Source organism: Eublepharis macularius, chromosome 4, assembly GCF_028583425.1.
Source record: "Eublepharis macularius isolate TG4126 chromosome 4, MPM_Emac_v1.0, whole genome shotgun sequence".
NCBI lineage: Eukaryota > Metazoa > Chordata > Lepidosauria > Squamata > Eublepharidae > Eublepharis > Eublepharis macularius.
The window spans coordinates 155,937,041-155,952,206 of record NC_072793.1 but is presented as its reverse complement, the minus strand read 5'-3'; the positions used below and the strand labels follow the sequence as shown (position 1 = coordinate 155,952,206).

The 15,166-nt window shown below is 41.9% G+C and overlaps 1 protein-coding gene across 1 annotated transcript in view; it reads right to left on the bottom strand.

Moving 5' to 3' along the window:
* Positions 1-566: 566 nt before the first annotated feature.
* Positions 567-15,166, bottom strand: part of LOC129327704 (E3 ubiquitin-protein ligase TRIM7-like) — a 35,271-nt gene continuing 20,671 nt past the window's right edge. Inside the window, exons 12-16 of the mRNA XM_054976458.1 lie at positions 13,512-13,742; positions 11,066-11,088; positions 8,998-9,113; positions 7,248-7,277; positions 567-2,135 (exon numbers count right to left, since the gene is read on the bottom strand). Coding sequence (XP_054832433.1) covers positions 1,621-2,135; positions 7,248-7,277; positions 8,998-9,113; positions 11,066-11,088; positions 13,512-13,742 — 915 coding nt within the window. The 3' untranslated portion in view covers positions 567-1,620. The remainder of the gene's footprint in view (positions 2,136-7,247; positions 7,278-8,997; positions 9,114-11,065; positions 11,089-13,511; positions 13,743-15,166) is intronic.

Sequence of the window (15,166 nt, the reverse complement as noted above, 5' to 3'; positions counted from 1 at the left end):
TCTGTTAGGTGGAGCTATATCGTAATTAGAGAACTCCAGGTACCACCTGGAGGTTGGCAATCATAAGTTGTCTTTCCAGGAAAAAAAATTTTTCCTCAAGAAAGCAATCTTTCCCAAACACAGAAACTCCCATACTGCTGGAGGAAGCACTTGTATCAAAATTGGTCCCATTACTAATACCTAGCATAAACAGCAGGGGGGAAAGGCAAACACCATGGAATAATTATATGATGAGAAACAGTGTGTGGGCGGGGGGAAGCAAACCACTTACCACATAGGTTGCTGTAAGAGGTCTACAGCAGAGACCAACAGTGCCATGGTCTGCAATGTTACATCCTTCTAATCTCATTCACTTTCATGGGTGGCACTGAAAATTCCTCAAGGAAGGAAAGTGATGGAAGAAAACCGTAAACATTTTGACCGTGGCAAAAGTGAAACCACCTCCAATAAGAAAGCATTTGAACGTTTGCTGAGCAAGAATGATTATCTAAATTATACAATATTATAAAATTGTTTACATTGACCAATATTGTACATCGGTGAAGAACACACCAAACTCAACAGACTTAAGGGCAAATAGCATTTATTAATTTTTGGAAGTCACAAGGAAAAGTAGCAAAGTATTCGGAAAGTCAAAGGTGGTCTATCTAAATGCTTGTCATCTGTTAATTTTTCATTCAGAATTTATGTATAAAAAATAAATGGTTTAAAAAATAGAACTAATCTGTATCAATTTCTACTCCAGAGGGAAAAAAACCTGCCTTTTTAAAAAAAATAGAAACTTGCAAGACATAAAACAGATTCTCAGTAAGCACAAGCAAGGGGGATCACTCATGCATTTACTATTCTAAAATGATGAATAGATACTACTCTTGTAGAAATCTTTCAAGGATCTTTCTTCCCTCTCCAATTCTTGAGTTTAGCTTAGGTAAACTAACTGCTCTCCACACGACTCATAGCTGTGTCCTACAATACTCTGTGTGTTTATACATATAATATCCACATGCAAAATGCATATCTCATATCCGTTGAGGGTAGTTCATGTACATTCATTGTAACTGAAGCGTTGCAGGACAAAAAACACCTGGAAGCAGGGTCCTAATTCATTTGTGATCACCACTTCCATGTTTTGCTAGTACATCATTGATAATTGACACAATGTGTGTCTTGTTCTGATACCTCTACCTATGTATGACCAAATCCAGTTAAAAGCTGGGTCTGCAAGTTGTTTTAAACGGTGTATACATTTCTGTCTTGCTAGTTCAAACAAAATTAATTTTAAAAAGAGATTCCGTATGAGAAACATTAGTCTAAGCTCAAAAAGACAAGTTAAGCTTCTGCCTACAGAAACAAGTAGAGGTTCAGTTAAGTTTCAGGCCATTACAGATGACACACTGAAAAATATATTGAATGTTTTCACATTGTTCCTACAGTTTCCTTCAGAATGTACAGAAACCTGGAAAGGAAGAAGACTGCCACGGCTAATCACATATGGAAACTATATTAGCAAAGGCTGAACTTAATATGGAAAATGCACTGGGCACATATTTTGTTGCTATTATTTAGTTTATGGAAAGACTGGCAATTAGCTTTAAAAGAGATTTGCAGGAGAGCACACATTTAACATAGCAAAAGGCTAGTCTTCATGTCCCCAATCCGGAAGAAAGGAAAAAGTGTTTTCCCCTTAAAGTTTGCTGATTCGAAGCGATACAACTCAGCATGCTCTTCTGGATCCCAGAAAGTGACAGCCTCGTTTTCATAGTCTAAATAAACCTGGATCTTATTAGGGTGGGTAAGTAACATTAGAAAGTCAGGAGGTGAAGTTAGAGCTTTGTACTGACCGTTTGAAAAGCCCACAGCCCAAACCCCCTCCTCAGGTACAAAATTAAACTTTCCTTTTCTTTGCACAGACTCCTGGGCCACACCCACAGCCCAGAAAGTTCCATCCTCCACATCCACCGTCCAGTGATGTTTCCCTGACATGAATCCATGAGAGCCAAGCACACAGCGGGCCGGCTCAAACCTCTTGGGGCTGTAGGGCACCTCCTGCCGGAACGATCCCCATGACACGCTTCTCCGATCATCAGACACAAGAAATCTAGGATGAGCCGTCTCCTGGTCCAGCATCACATTCTCTATGAGGGAGCAAATACAACAATCAAATATGGAGCCATGCCCTGAGAGCTTTTCCAGTCATAGACCATTTAGAGAATAGTAAATGGTGCCCCCCGTTGCAGTTGAAAAAAAATCTTCAAAATCTGTAAAAGAACCCAGGATTAACTGCACATATTTTTGCCAGCCTGGGATAATTCCCAAGTTTTCAGAAAAAAGGAGTTATATCACCCAAGTACCCTGCAATGTCTGTGTATGCTCAGAAAACACAAACAACACTGTGAAAACAAAAAGATGATATGCAATGGTGTGTGGGGGGGGGGGGACCAGTGCTTACAAGACTGTCCCAGAAAGGTTGAAAGGCATTTGCGGTAACCTTTGGCCTATTTCTCCGTACAAGGCCTGAGTGATATTCAGATGCAGTCAGTCCCCAAGTGAATCTATCCCTACTGAGCCACAATCATTGGGACAATCAAATGAAGCTGGAAAGCAGGCCCAGTTCAAGTTCCCGCTCTGGCATGGATTCCCTGGATCACTGTAAATCCACATTGCTCTGCAGGACTGCAGACAGCCTGACCTCCCCCGGCCGTGCACCGTTTCTAGCAGCTCTAAACTTTTTTTCCTAGTCATAATGGAGTCATTAAACAAAAAACCAAAGCACAACAAACTGATCAGTTAACCTCTGACCTTGATGGGCAAGTGAATACAACCACATATCCTGTGTTCCAGGGCTCATCATGTGACTTTTCATTATTATTTATTCTGCTTAACACACTTTGTAAACTGCTCAGAGTGGGCTTTAAGTCATCCTGAATGGCAGTATTTAAATCAAATATTATTATTATTATTATTTCTCCAAGGAGCTCAGAGTTATTTCTCCAAGGAGCTACATAGTTCTCCTCTCTTCCATGTTATCTTCAACAACCTCTTAGGCTAAGGGAGTTTGATTAGCCCAGGCTCACTATGTGGCTGAGGGGGATTTATATCCAGGCAGGGTCAGAATACGATGCTGGCTGCTTCCACACCAAGGATTTCCCACATTTCAGGCAACCAACTGTTTTGTTTTCATGTTTTCACATGATATTATCCCTCTGTTTGTGCAGTGTGTTCTCTCCACCCAAAAATTCGATTTATTTTAAATCTGTAAAAAACTGATGTCCTGAGTAGAGGTGGGCACGATCCAAAAAAAATTAATGATCAAGCTAATTGTGGATCGGCGCTGGCAACGATCCCAAATTAACGATTCGCACCGAGCATCTCCCGTTCCCGGTCCATGGATCGTGGAGGCCAAAGCGGGGCGCGCTGGTATTCCCAGCTATGTGGGAAGGTGGGTGGTGGCGGCCGCTGGGCGCCTGCAAACAGTCCCGCTCAGCTCCTCTGAGCCCTCTATTTACCAAGTCATGGTAAATAGAGTCACGAAAAAGCCAAATCATTTGCACCACCGGTCTAATTAGAGTTCCACCAGCTGAGAGTTTAAAGGCGGCTATATTTTCTTTTGCACACTTTCTCTCCCTTCTCTTTCTCAACTGCTTGCAAAAGGGATGCAGTCCGCTGGGCTGAGAAGCCAGGAGGAGAGAGAGATCTCTTTTCAGAGTTAACTCTTTCAACGCACTGAATGAACTCAGGAGGAGAGGAGCACAAAACAGCTTCAGCTGATAGCCGCTCTCAAAGCCAGGGGTTTTGTTTTCTCTCTCTCCTAACCCCTTTCTCTCCCAATCACTTTGCTTATATTTCTCTCAGGAAGCCACCTTTTCACTCACAACTGTTTGCTTTTCCTTCCTAGGGGAAATATTATCAAGTTTCTTGCCTTAAACTTCTTTTGCTAAAAAGTTAACCTCAAGCTGCAGTATGAAACCTCTGTGTGCAGCATGAAACCTCCGTGACAGAAGGAGGGCAAACAGAGCTCAGGCATTCCCCTGGCTCCGTTGCCAGGGGAATAAATTGCTGGCACCTGAGTGTCTGGCTTCCCGATCCTATCACGATCGCCCCGGTCCAGCCCCCTCCTGACAGCTGGATCGTTCGCCGTGGATGATGACGATCCACCGGGTTACGATTGCGCAATTGCCATTATCGTGGGTTTTTTTCTATCGTAATGCGGATCGTGCCCATCTCTAGTCCTGAGCAGGATGCTAGTCGCATGATCACTTTCTTGTCTCTGAAGGGAAAACTGCGCAATTGCAACGGCAGCATTTGAGCCCAGTGGAACCTTGGAGACCAGCAAGATCTTCAGGGCATAAACTTTTGAGGCACAGCTCCTTTCTTCAGACACCAATGACAAGACTTGTGAAATGTTAATCTTTTCATTTGTTGATCACCACAAAGGGCTAGATCCTGGCAACGATTAGCATAACAGAAGAGAATTACTGCCTTTTAGACAGATGGGAGGGGAAGAAAGCTTGTTAAAGGTATTGCATTATTCCCATCCAGCATTACACATGCTGTTTTTTTAAAAAAAACAAAAAACAGAAAATACCCACAGCTCAGCCTGCCTTACGGGAAGGGGGGAGATTTCAGAGGTGTCTGTAAATTCATGGAGGTTTTAAAGTCTTTATTTTTTTATTTCTATGCAGTGTTGCATTACCCATGCTCCTCAGAAAAAGGGGGTGGGGGTGGACAGAAAATCCTGAGAATTGGATGAGTGGGCAATGATGTGGCAAATGAAGGTCAGTGTAGGGAAGGGTACGGTGCTGCACCTTGGAACAAAAAAATCCCAAATTCAAGTACATGCTAATGCAGTTTGAACTTGTTGAGAATGAGAGAGGAAGAGGCCTTGCGGTCAGAGTGAATAGCTCAATGTGTCAATTCAGTGTGCCACAGCAGTGAAAAAAGACAAACTATGTGCTGGGGATTATCAGGACTGAAAATAAAATGGCCATTTTTATAATGCCCCTGTATAGATCTATGGTGTGGCCTCATTTGGAATACTGTATGCTGTTCTGGTCACTGTTATCTCAAAAAGGACATTGCATAGCTGGAAAAAGTACAGAAGAGAGCAAACAAGATTGGTTGGGGGGGGGGGGTGGAGCATCTTTCCTATGAGGAAAGACAGAAGAGTCCGAATCTTTTCAGTTTAGAAAGAGACTAAAGGAGGACATGATAGAGGTTAATAAAATTATGAACAGGGTAGAGACAGTAGACAGAGGGAACTACTTCTCTCTCTTCAAAAATACTAGAACTCGAGGGCATTCGATGAAGATGATGGGCAGCAGATTCAGGACAGACCAAAGGAAATAGTTCTTTACACAACTAATGATTAAGATGTACAATTCACTGCCAGAGGAGGCTGTGACAGCCACAGATGGCTTTAAAAGGGCGTAGACAGATTTGTGGAGGATAGGGCTATCAGTGGCTATTAGGCATGGTGACTAAAGGGAACCTCCCCATTCAGAGGCAATGAATCTCTGAATATCAGTACCAGGAGGAAACATCAGAGGAAGGCCTCGGCTATGCCCTTTTGTTGGCCCTCCATAGAAACTGGTTGGCCACTGTGTGAGACAGCATGCTGGACCAGATGCACCACTTGTCTGATCCAGCAGGGCATTTCTTATGTAGAAGCCCATGAATGAGAATGGGGGGGGGGGGAGGGTTTCCATTTTATTTTTGTTGGATTTATATCCCACCCTCCCTGCAAGTGGGCTCAGGGTGGGTCACTCACTCACACACACAAAATAAATAACAGTTAAAATTATTGTTTTATGAAGTCCTTGAGTTTGTTTGGAGGTTCTAGCAGGGGAGCGCAGCTATCGTATATCCCTGACCGAAGAACGGTACACTCCTTCTATCTGGGATGGTTGTCCTCTTCCACTGAGCGCGCAGCTTCGGGAGGGACGCACATGGAGCGGTGAGGGAGGAAGGGGACACCCGCCTAGCCAGCCAGATCAGCCGAATCAACCCTGGCGATCAATGGAGTGACAGATGTTGCAGCCAGATCGCCCTCACATCCAAAACAATAAAGTCAATACATAGTAGGCACAACAGATCTCATTAGACAGTGGGGCAGAACAAAACAGGCAAGGGACCAGCAGGATAGTTTGCCAGCTCCTCAACTCCTCTCATAGACCTGGCGGAACATAAGGCGTTTTAGAGGCCCAGTGGAACTGTAGTAAGTCCCGCAGGGCCTGGGTCTCAAGTAGGAGAGTGTTCCACCAGGCCGGAGCCAGAGCTGAAAAGGTTGAGAAGTGAACATCCTTGGGGGCAGGGACCACCAGCAGATGTTAATCTGCAGAGCATAACACCCTCCAGGAAACACACAGGGAGAGACGCTCTTGAAGACATGCAGGTCCCAGTCTGTTAAGGGCCTTTCAGATGTGAAAGGGAAAGCGTTGCTAAAAAGAGAAAGCTGACTACCCTAACTTGTCTGGAATTTCCGTTGCAAGGGCAAGTTCATGTAGAATTCCATCAGCAACCAGATTACCCTGGAAAATCACCTGGTGTGGAAGCAGCCATGAGGAGGCCCACAACGATATCACTTTATGAGGCCCTCACAACAACAATACTACTTTTGTCTTATTCTCACAGAAAGAACACTGATAATATAAATACAAAAGCTTGGTTTCTGCACATATTCAAAGAGGCAAATATTTCACGTTTAGAGGCCTCCTCATATTGTGGGGCCCCTTTAAAGAATACAGGCGATAGCAACACAAATTATAAAGTGAGATAAAATGCTACATATTCAAATGTATTTGTAGTTCACCGATTCCTCCCGCTTATTTATTTGGAAATTGTATATACAGCCTCTACAGGGACCTGCCACCATGTCCCCGCCCCACCCCAGTCCCCTGCTGGTTGCCAGGCTATACCTGGCAACTCTAAAACAGTCAGACAAGCTAACATGGACATGAAAAGTTTTAGAATTAGAAATCCCAACAAAAAGTATCACCATTAAAGCAAGCCATGAAAACAAGACTGGGGTGTAATAGTAGCATAACACAATTTAACAGTCTGAAATACTATTTTTAAGACATAAGATATTTTAAGACTACAAAAACAGCAGAAATGATAGAAACCGCTCAGTTAATGTCTGGGGGGGGGATGTTTTTTATAAACAAAATGCACAATGCAAACAAAGCTTTAAAAGGTGGCGTGCTGTTCTTACAGTGAGATATGAATAATCAAATACTTGAGAAACTTACCTTCTATCCACTTTGGTTCAGACAGTGTCTCTAGAGGAATAAAGGTAGAGAAAAGGGTGAAAAATCAATTGTTCATTAAAACAGTATATGTTGTGTGCATGCATATGCATATTTATTTGTGTTTATTTTTACAACAGATTTTAAACAAAATTTAAAACAAACATTTTAAAGTAAACAACAGTCATAAAACCACCTTTAAAAAGCTTAAGAAAAAGTAAAACAGCAATAGAGGAAAGAGACCAAGGCAATAACAAAATGAGAATAATATTCATAAAACAGGCCAGTGAAATGAAACATAAAATTTAGGAGCGGGTATATGTACATAGGATATGTAGCATTTAACTGCAGACTTAATGCACACACTTGTTTTTTACTACGTTGTTAAGACCTCTGCAATTCAAAGACAAGATTTTAAACGACATTTTGACACAAAAATAAACTTTTGGTTTATATATGTTCTGTCAACTCTCTTGTTTTTGTAAATCTTAATACCTCTAGGTCTTACAACTTTGTTACAGAGTAATTTAACACACCATTATAACTACTTTATATTATAACCAAACTGACTTGATGTGTTGGTTAAAAACTAGAATTTTGTGTAAATATTTAGAATAGATAAGAAGATTGGAAGCTAGTGATAAGAAGATATAGTATGAAGAGAGAGAAAGAGAAGAAAAGGTTAAGAAAAGAAGAAATTTATCCAACAAGCCTCTCTTTCAGATTTGACTTCCTAATTCCTCTCAAGAGAGGAGAACCACCAGAACAAACCCATTAAGGTGGAGAATGTAAAAACCAAAGTTAGATTAGAGTTGGCACTCTAGCTTAGATGAAATTTGTTGTCACTGGGCTGCAAGCCTAGTATCTGAGGTTTTACAGTAATTGGGAGGCTTTGAGAGCTTCTGTACCCCTTCCCATCCCCTCCCCATGCTGGATGAGGTACATAAACTTTGGGAACAGAAAGTAACCCCTTTTTTCTTTTTAAAATGGAAAATAACTCTTAAAAACAGGAATTTCAGAGTTCACGTAAAGAGGTTCTGGATGCACTCTTCAGGATTCTTTCTTTACAGGGATTCTGCCCCATTTTTTTGTGGGTGAACGCGCTTTCCATCTTCTGTTCTTGTTGGGAGAGTCCTCCTCAGTATCGAGATATAGGGCTTCCCAAAGCAATACGAATCGCTTTGGGAAGCTTTGATTCAGGGTTTCCAAATAGGGCCCAGCATCCTCGGCCTGATTCGGAAATCCCGAATCATTGCAAATCAGGTCCAATTTGGGTCCTTTACCTGAATCCTAAACCCGAATCGCACCCCTATGCCCATCATTAGTAGACACTATATATTTCTTACATAGTCATTTTATTTTGAAACTTTCAGGTTTAGTTTTACAGCTATATCAGAAAATAAATGATTGATTATTTACCAAAGGTAGTCGAAGATTCAGCAGCAGATGAACCTGGTGTGACAAACCCACAGGCAACGTCATGCTCATTTGTGGGGTTGTTACATATGCTTATGAGGCTACTTCCTCCCACTCCAAACAGACACTTGCTAACCTATACTTCTCTCACTTTTGACTGGCAGGAAACGAAACATTCACCACCATCCAATGTATAGGCCTGCTCCAACCACTACACAGACAGCCTCACAAAGGTTAAACATAACAGTGTCATACATTCCCTGATTATCTGAGTAGGACCTAAAAAAAAAGTGGAAGCAACCTTCTCATTTCAGTAGTTAAGAAATGCATTTGTTACCTTTGAATTTCTTCAAATCTGCCTGTAGTAACGCACTTTCCTTAGAGAGGATTTGCAATTTTCTCTTCAGCTCTGAAGAATCACGTGTAACAGGAAGCTGGAACTTGTCCTTACATCTAGAGTTTTTTTAAAGGACAGGAAATACTTTGTTCACACAAAATTTTAGTCAAATAACATCTTAAGAGATCAACAAAACCTTTTCACAAGTCAAAGCTCATACTCTAGAAGAAATTTTGTCTGTCTTTAAGATGCTTCTAGATTCAAAATTTGTTCTACTACTACTGACTAACACCTGAAACTACTTTTGTTCACAGTGCATTTCAGTATGAACTGCAAGGCTCAGAGGAAGAAACAGAATCTATTTGTTGCATTGACACATAATAGGAGTAGAACATTGACTTCCAGCAATGCAATATTTTAGGAAGGGGCTGCGAACACACAGTAGGGAAAGGCCAGAGTCCTCTAGTTGGAAAAGGGAAAAAAATCCTGACTCCAGGAATCAATCATAAGCACTGCCTGAGTAAAGAACGGAATAGATGGAATCCATCGTCAACTGCACATGTACAAAGAATATACACTACAACTAAAACATTGAAACATGGGGGTAAATTTATATATGATGCTAATGATGCAATCAAATCATCAGTGAGGCCTTGGACTGACTATGCCAAAGTAGTTCTCCTCTCTGAAAAAGTTATAATATGGCAACATAAAAGGATAAAAGTAGAGTACCAGATTGAATATGAAAAATATTAATGTGCAGCGTCACAAGCACTTGCAGGAGGCATCTTATTTTCCCCTCCCCACCATGTCCTCTTTTCCTTCCTTGCCCCCATAGTCTTTTCCTGCTTCTCCTTCTCACCCACCTTTGTCTACCCTCTTTTCTTCACCTTCCCCCCGCCCCCACAGGCAGCAGTCTCTCCTATAACCCAGCTGCATGGTAGAGGACTCTGCAAGGACTTCCAGAGGGCTCTTCATTTACCCCTATATCCCCTTTCCCCACACCATTTCCTCTTTCCCTCCTCCGGGTAACCTCTATATGCTCACCTTTCCCTATGTCCTTCTCTCCTTTGAACTCACTAAACAATTTACTTTTTATCCGCCTCTGATCTTCACCTGTATTTGTTGATTTACTTCATGTATATACTGTCTTTCTCCACAGTGGGGACTCAAAGCCACTTACAACATTCTCTTTGCCTCCATATTATCCTTACAACAACCCAGAAAGGTAGGTTAGGCTGAGAGTGTGTGACTAGCTCAAAGTCACCCAGTGAACCTCCATAGCAGAATGGTGATTCGAACCTGGGAATCCCAGATCTTACTCTGAAACTCTAACCACTATACTGCACTGGCTTTTGTGGAGCTGCTGCTGCTGAACCGTAGCAAGCAGCCAAGCCTGGGTGACTCATGCAAATCCTGTGGTATCAAGTCATCCAGTGGTTGCTTCTGAGCCTGGCCCCAATGAGTCCTCCCTCAAAGGCCACAACAGCCCCAGAAAGGACCTTGCCCCCCTCCCCTGCCTTTTACTGACAGAATCCTAACCTGGAATACTGGCTAAACTGTTAAGATTGCCCAGCAACAGCCACTGAGGGATCTGGTTAAAGCTACAGGCACTCCTTTTATAATTTGGGGTTTTGTTTTGTTTTTTAGATTTCAGATTTTTCTGCAAACCTGGTGCATTTTTCAGGTATTTATTAAGATCAGTCTTGTCTATTCATGGGTTCAATCTACAGGTTTAAGATGATAGAATCTTGCTTGCAAAATTGTATCCAGAAAAGTTGTGGGGCTAATTCATTCCAATTAAACTTTCCCAACAGGTAACAAGCTCATAGGATCCAGACTGGTTGAATATGTAAAATCTTCTAGGCTCCTACGCTTGATATAATAAAAGGCTGCATTCTAACAATGATGTAGCTCTTAGCCTTTGGAAACAACATAGTATGCGATTGCTACTTAAAAACTCATAGCACAAGTGCAAATGCATCACTTAAGAATTGCCCCCTCCAGCTCCTCAGACCTTCCAAGTCCCAGCATGGCAAAATGGTGGCAGGAAGAATGAGCCTCATACCTGTTCATGGTACTTCCAATATTCTGGCAGGGAAGAGAAGAGACAGAGTAAGTTTAGGTGCTTCAATCTAACACAAGATGCTGCCTTATACCTAGTCAGACCATTTGTTCTACCAAGGCCAGTACTGTTCCCTCAGCAGCTCTCCAGGGCCTCAGGTGGAAGTCCTTCACATCACCTACTACCCGATTCTTTTAACTGGAGATGTCAGGGAACGAATCTGGGGTTCCCTTCACACATTACACTACAGCACTCCCCTATTATGCATTGTAGGGCCTCCCCCACATCCTAAAAAAAGGTCATTTCCTCACATTTTTATTTGCTTTTTTATATCCTGCTCCCCCACCCCCCCCAAACAAGAATCCCAAAGTAGCTTACAACATTGTTCTCCTCTCATCCATTTTATCCTCAAAACAACTCTGTGAGGTAAGTTAGGCTGAGAGAGAATGAAGGGCCCAAAATCTTGCCACAAGCTCCTGTAGGAGAGTGCAGATGCAGACTGGTTCTCCCAGCTCCTAATCTGACACCCTGACAGTTACACTGTGCTGGCTCTCCCGTTACAGCAGACCACCATAATGGGGTTCAATTTAGACCAACTGTACACTGTGTTTGCCTCGGCAGTATATAAACTAAAATTGGAGCAATACAGTGAAGATTAACTTTTATATCAAGCAATTCATTGTTGCAACAATGGTCAAAATTTCAATCTTTGAATACTGGCAAGTTAAAGAGTTTCATCAATTCAAGGGTGTTAAGGGGGGCCTAGAGTTAGGATCTATACGGAGTTTGAAGAGATTTTGTCTCAACCATAAATACACACACTATATTTTACTTAGTCAAAATACTACTTTTCAGGAAAGACGCAATAAAGATCTGGGATATAAACTAAATGATGAGATCTGGAAGTGTTTTTCTTCGGGGGCATCTTTTACCTTATCTTGCTTTTAAAGAGAACTTGGCCAAAATTATTCATCAATTTTGTTACCACAGTAATCATTGCAAAAAAAAATTAACTCTTGTTTGGGTACTCGTTGGTTCTGTGATACATTAGAGGATGATTTCATTCTTATGTGGTGGTGGTGCTCAAGGGGCAAGAATTATTGTGAGAAAATAACAATTGGATTAGAAAGAGATTCCATTGTTTTTAGAATTACTTCTTAATTATGCGGTTTCAGTCCCAAAAGTTACAATTTATTTTGTTAAATCTGATTTCAGGCTCATGCATGTAATACACTGGAAAATTAAGAATGCTCCTGATATGAAGGAATAGCTTGAGAAAATGAAGGATACTTGTATCATGATTAAGCTTTCTTGACTAAGAAGCCATTAGTGTTCACAACAATTTGATTCATTTTGGGTTGATGTTATTTCCCGTATTCAAAGAAATTTATAGCTTTTTACTAGATTCCTTGGCACTGTCATTTGAAATGAGATATGCATATTTTGATTCTCTGATTCTGGCTGGATTATTAGTTGTGTTATTATTTATAGTACATATACTCATAGTTGTATTATTATTTATGCATTTGCATTTATGCATTATTCATACACTTTTGAATTGGTGTATAAGTGTTTGTACTGTATTTGTTTAAAATAAATATATTTAAAAAAATCAGATCAGCTGTATATGTCTCTCCAGTTCTAATTCACCACTAACCAATAATCCATACTTGACCTTGTATTTATCTGTATGAATACTATGGAGCACTCATCTACCTTAATGATTTTTTAAAAGTACTAAACAGTATCTCTTCCACATGACCTCAACCCAGTACTATTACTTATTGTGCCACCATTTATACGGGAGATTATTACAGAAATACTAGTTTTGTTTAGGATGAGGATTTGTTCTAGAGAGACGACAGTGGCTCCACTGCAGATAAAAAATCTTAATTGGACTTCTATTGGTATAGTTACTCCATACATCATGGATACAACACTGTTGTTGTGCTATAGCAAATTATTCACAACTAGTCTTGTTCACAGAGAGACATCCAGTTGCAAATTATTACTACAGCGCAACAATATTCAGTGATGTGTGGATGTATTCCAAATTCCACAAAGCCAATATAACTGCAATAGACAGCCACTGTGGTGCAGTAGTAAGCATTGGTCTAGGACCAGTAAAACTTGGTTTAAATACCCTGTTTGCCATGTAACTTAATGGGTGACCATGGGCCAGTTGTTCTCTTTCGTCCTAACCTGCCTCATTGGGTTAATATGAAGATAAAACGCAGGAAGGAATAACTATGTACACTGCCCTGAGCTCCTGGAGAAAGGACAGGATTAAAATGCATTAAACAAATGGAATATTTTTTTAAAAATCAGGTATAAAAAACTGCACTATGAGCGTTATCCCCACAACACTGCATTGCTTGAGAGAAGTGGTACAGAGTGAGTATACCAAGTGGGAAATGCATACCTGTTTACTGTGTGCCAAAACTCTTACCTGGAGAAGCCCACATGGTGGCTCCTGACACTTCTGCTCAAGCTCACGGATCAAGGCATCAAGACGGGAAATCTCCTCAGAAAACGCAGTCACATTTTCAGCCTCTCTCTTCTCAACTTCTTTTTCCACTTCATCCAGTTGGGACAACAGACGCTGTTCTTCTTTCTCAAAAAGCTTACGCAGCTGTTGTAATTCCAATGAAAGTTTCTTCCTCTCTGCAGCTGTGTCTTTCTGTTATGGACAGATGAGAACAGTGTAAAGAACAAGGTGGAAACGTGGGAACTCAGGTGGCATTCCCAGAGCACGGAGCATCGGTTGATGTCTCCATTCAACCTATTGTTAACAACACACTCCTCTGAAATGAAACTGTGAATGGCAAATGCTCTAGCACTAGAAGCACCTACTGGACAGTGCCTGTGACACTGCTGCCAGGAGTTTCCAAATGCCACTGGGAAAGTGAAAGGGGGGGGGGATAGAAGAGAGCTAGTTTTTCTATTATAATTGTTTATATTATTTCATCTGCTCCAGCATTTATTCAAAAATGGGGGGGGGGGATCCAGCTTTTCCCTGTTACCAAGTCTAGTTCTGTCTCCTTCCATATCATGGGCAGGAACATCTAAGCAGTTGGTTACCAGAAACAAGCCTAGGGCTACACTGTTACTACCATGGGAAGCCTCCCTACAGATTTTACATTTATGGGACAGAATATTGCCATGTCTGTTTATTGAAACAGCATGCTGACCTTGCACCAAGTTGTGACATTTAGATTCAAATCAAATTCCAACAAAGCTGTGAACTCATTAGGTTGTCTTGGACACACTGCTACCGTAAGGACCAGGGTGCCTGTACGGAAGTTGCCAATCCCAAGCCAGAGTTTGGTGAAAATGGCTGAACTCACGTTCAGAACTGTAAGTGTTTTCAGGCTCTGGCCTAGTTCAGATATGTGCTGGTTGCGCTGATTAATAACACCTGTGGAGCAGTCTCTGAGTTACCAAGTGATTCGACCTTGGAAGACTGTTCTCAGAAAGGCTCTTGGTTCACTCCCTAGATTTTCACACAGCCGAAATGTTAATTAACAACGGTTTCTGTCAGTAAAAGGTGGGGGAGGGGGATGGTCTTTCCAGGGCTGTTTTGGCCTTGAGGGAGAACTCACTGGGGCCAGGCCTATCAGCAACCAGAGTGACTTGCTACCACAAAACCTGCACGATTCATCTAGGCCTGGCTGCTTGCTACTGTTCAACAGCAGCCACCCCACAAAATACAGTGTAGTGTAATGGTTAGAGTTCCAGACTAGGATGTGGGAGCCCCAGGATTAAATCCACACTCCGCCATAAAAGCCTGATGGGTGACCTTGGGCCAGTCACATACTCTTAGCCTAACCTACCTCTCAGGGTAGCTGATGGTAGGGGGGGGGCAGATAAAAGGTAGGTTGGTTAATGGGTGGAAAGGAGAGCAGGAAGCAGGGGAAGTTGAGAATATGGGGCTGCTAGGAAGAAGGAAAGGGGAAATGATGCAGAGAGGAAGATACAGGGGAAAGTATGGGGCCCCTGCAAGTCTTTGCAGGCTCCCCATTGTAGTACAGGGCCCAGCCTGGCTGGCACCTTGCAATTTGTCCATAGTTGTTCCCAACAGATGCTGGAGAGGTAGGATGGGAG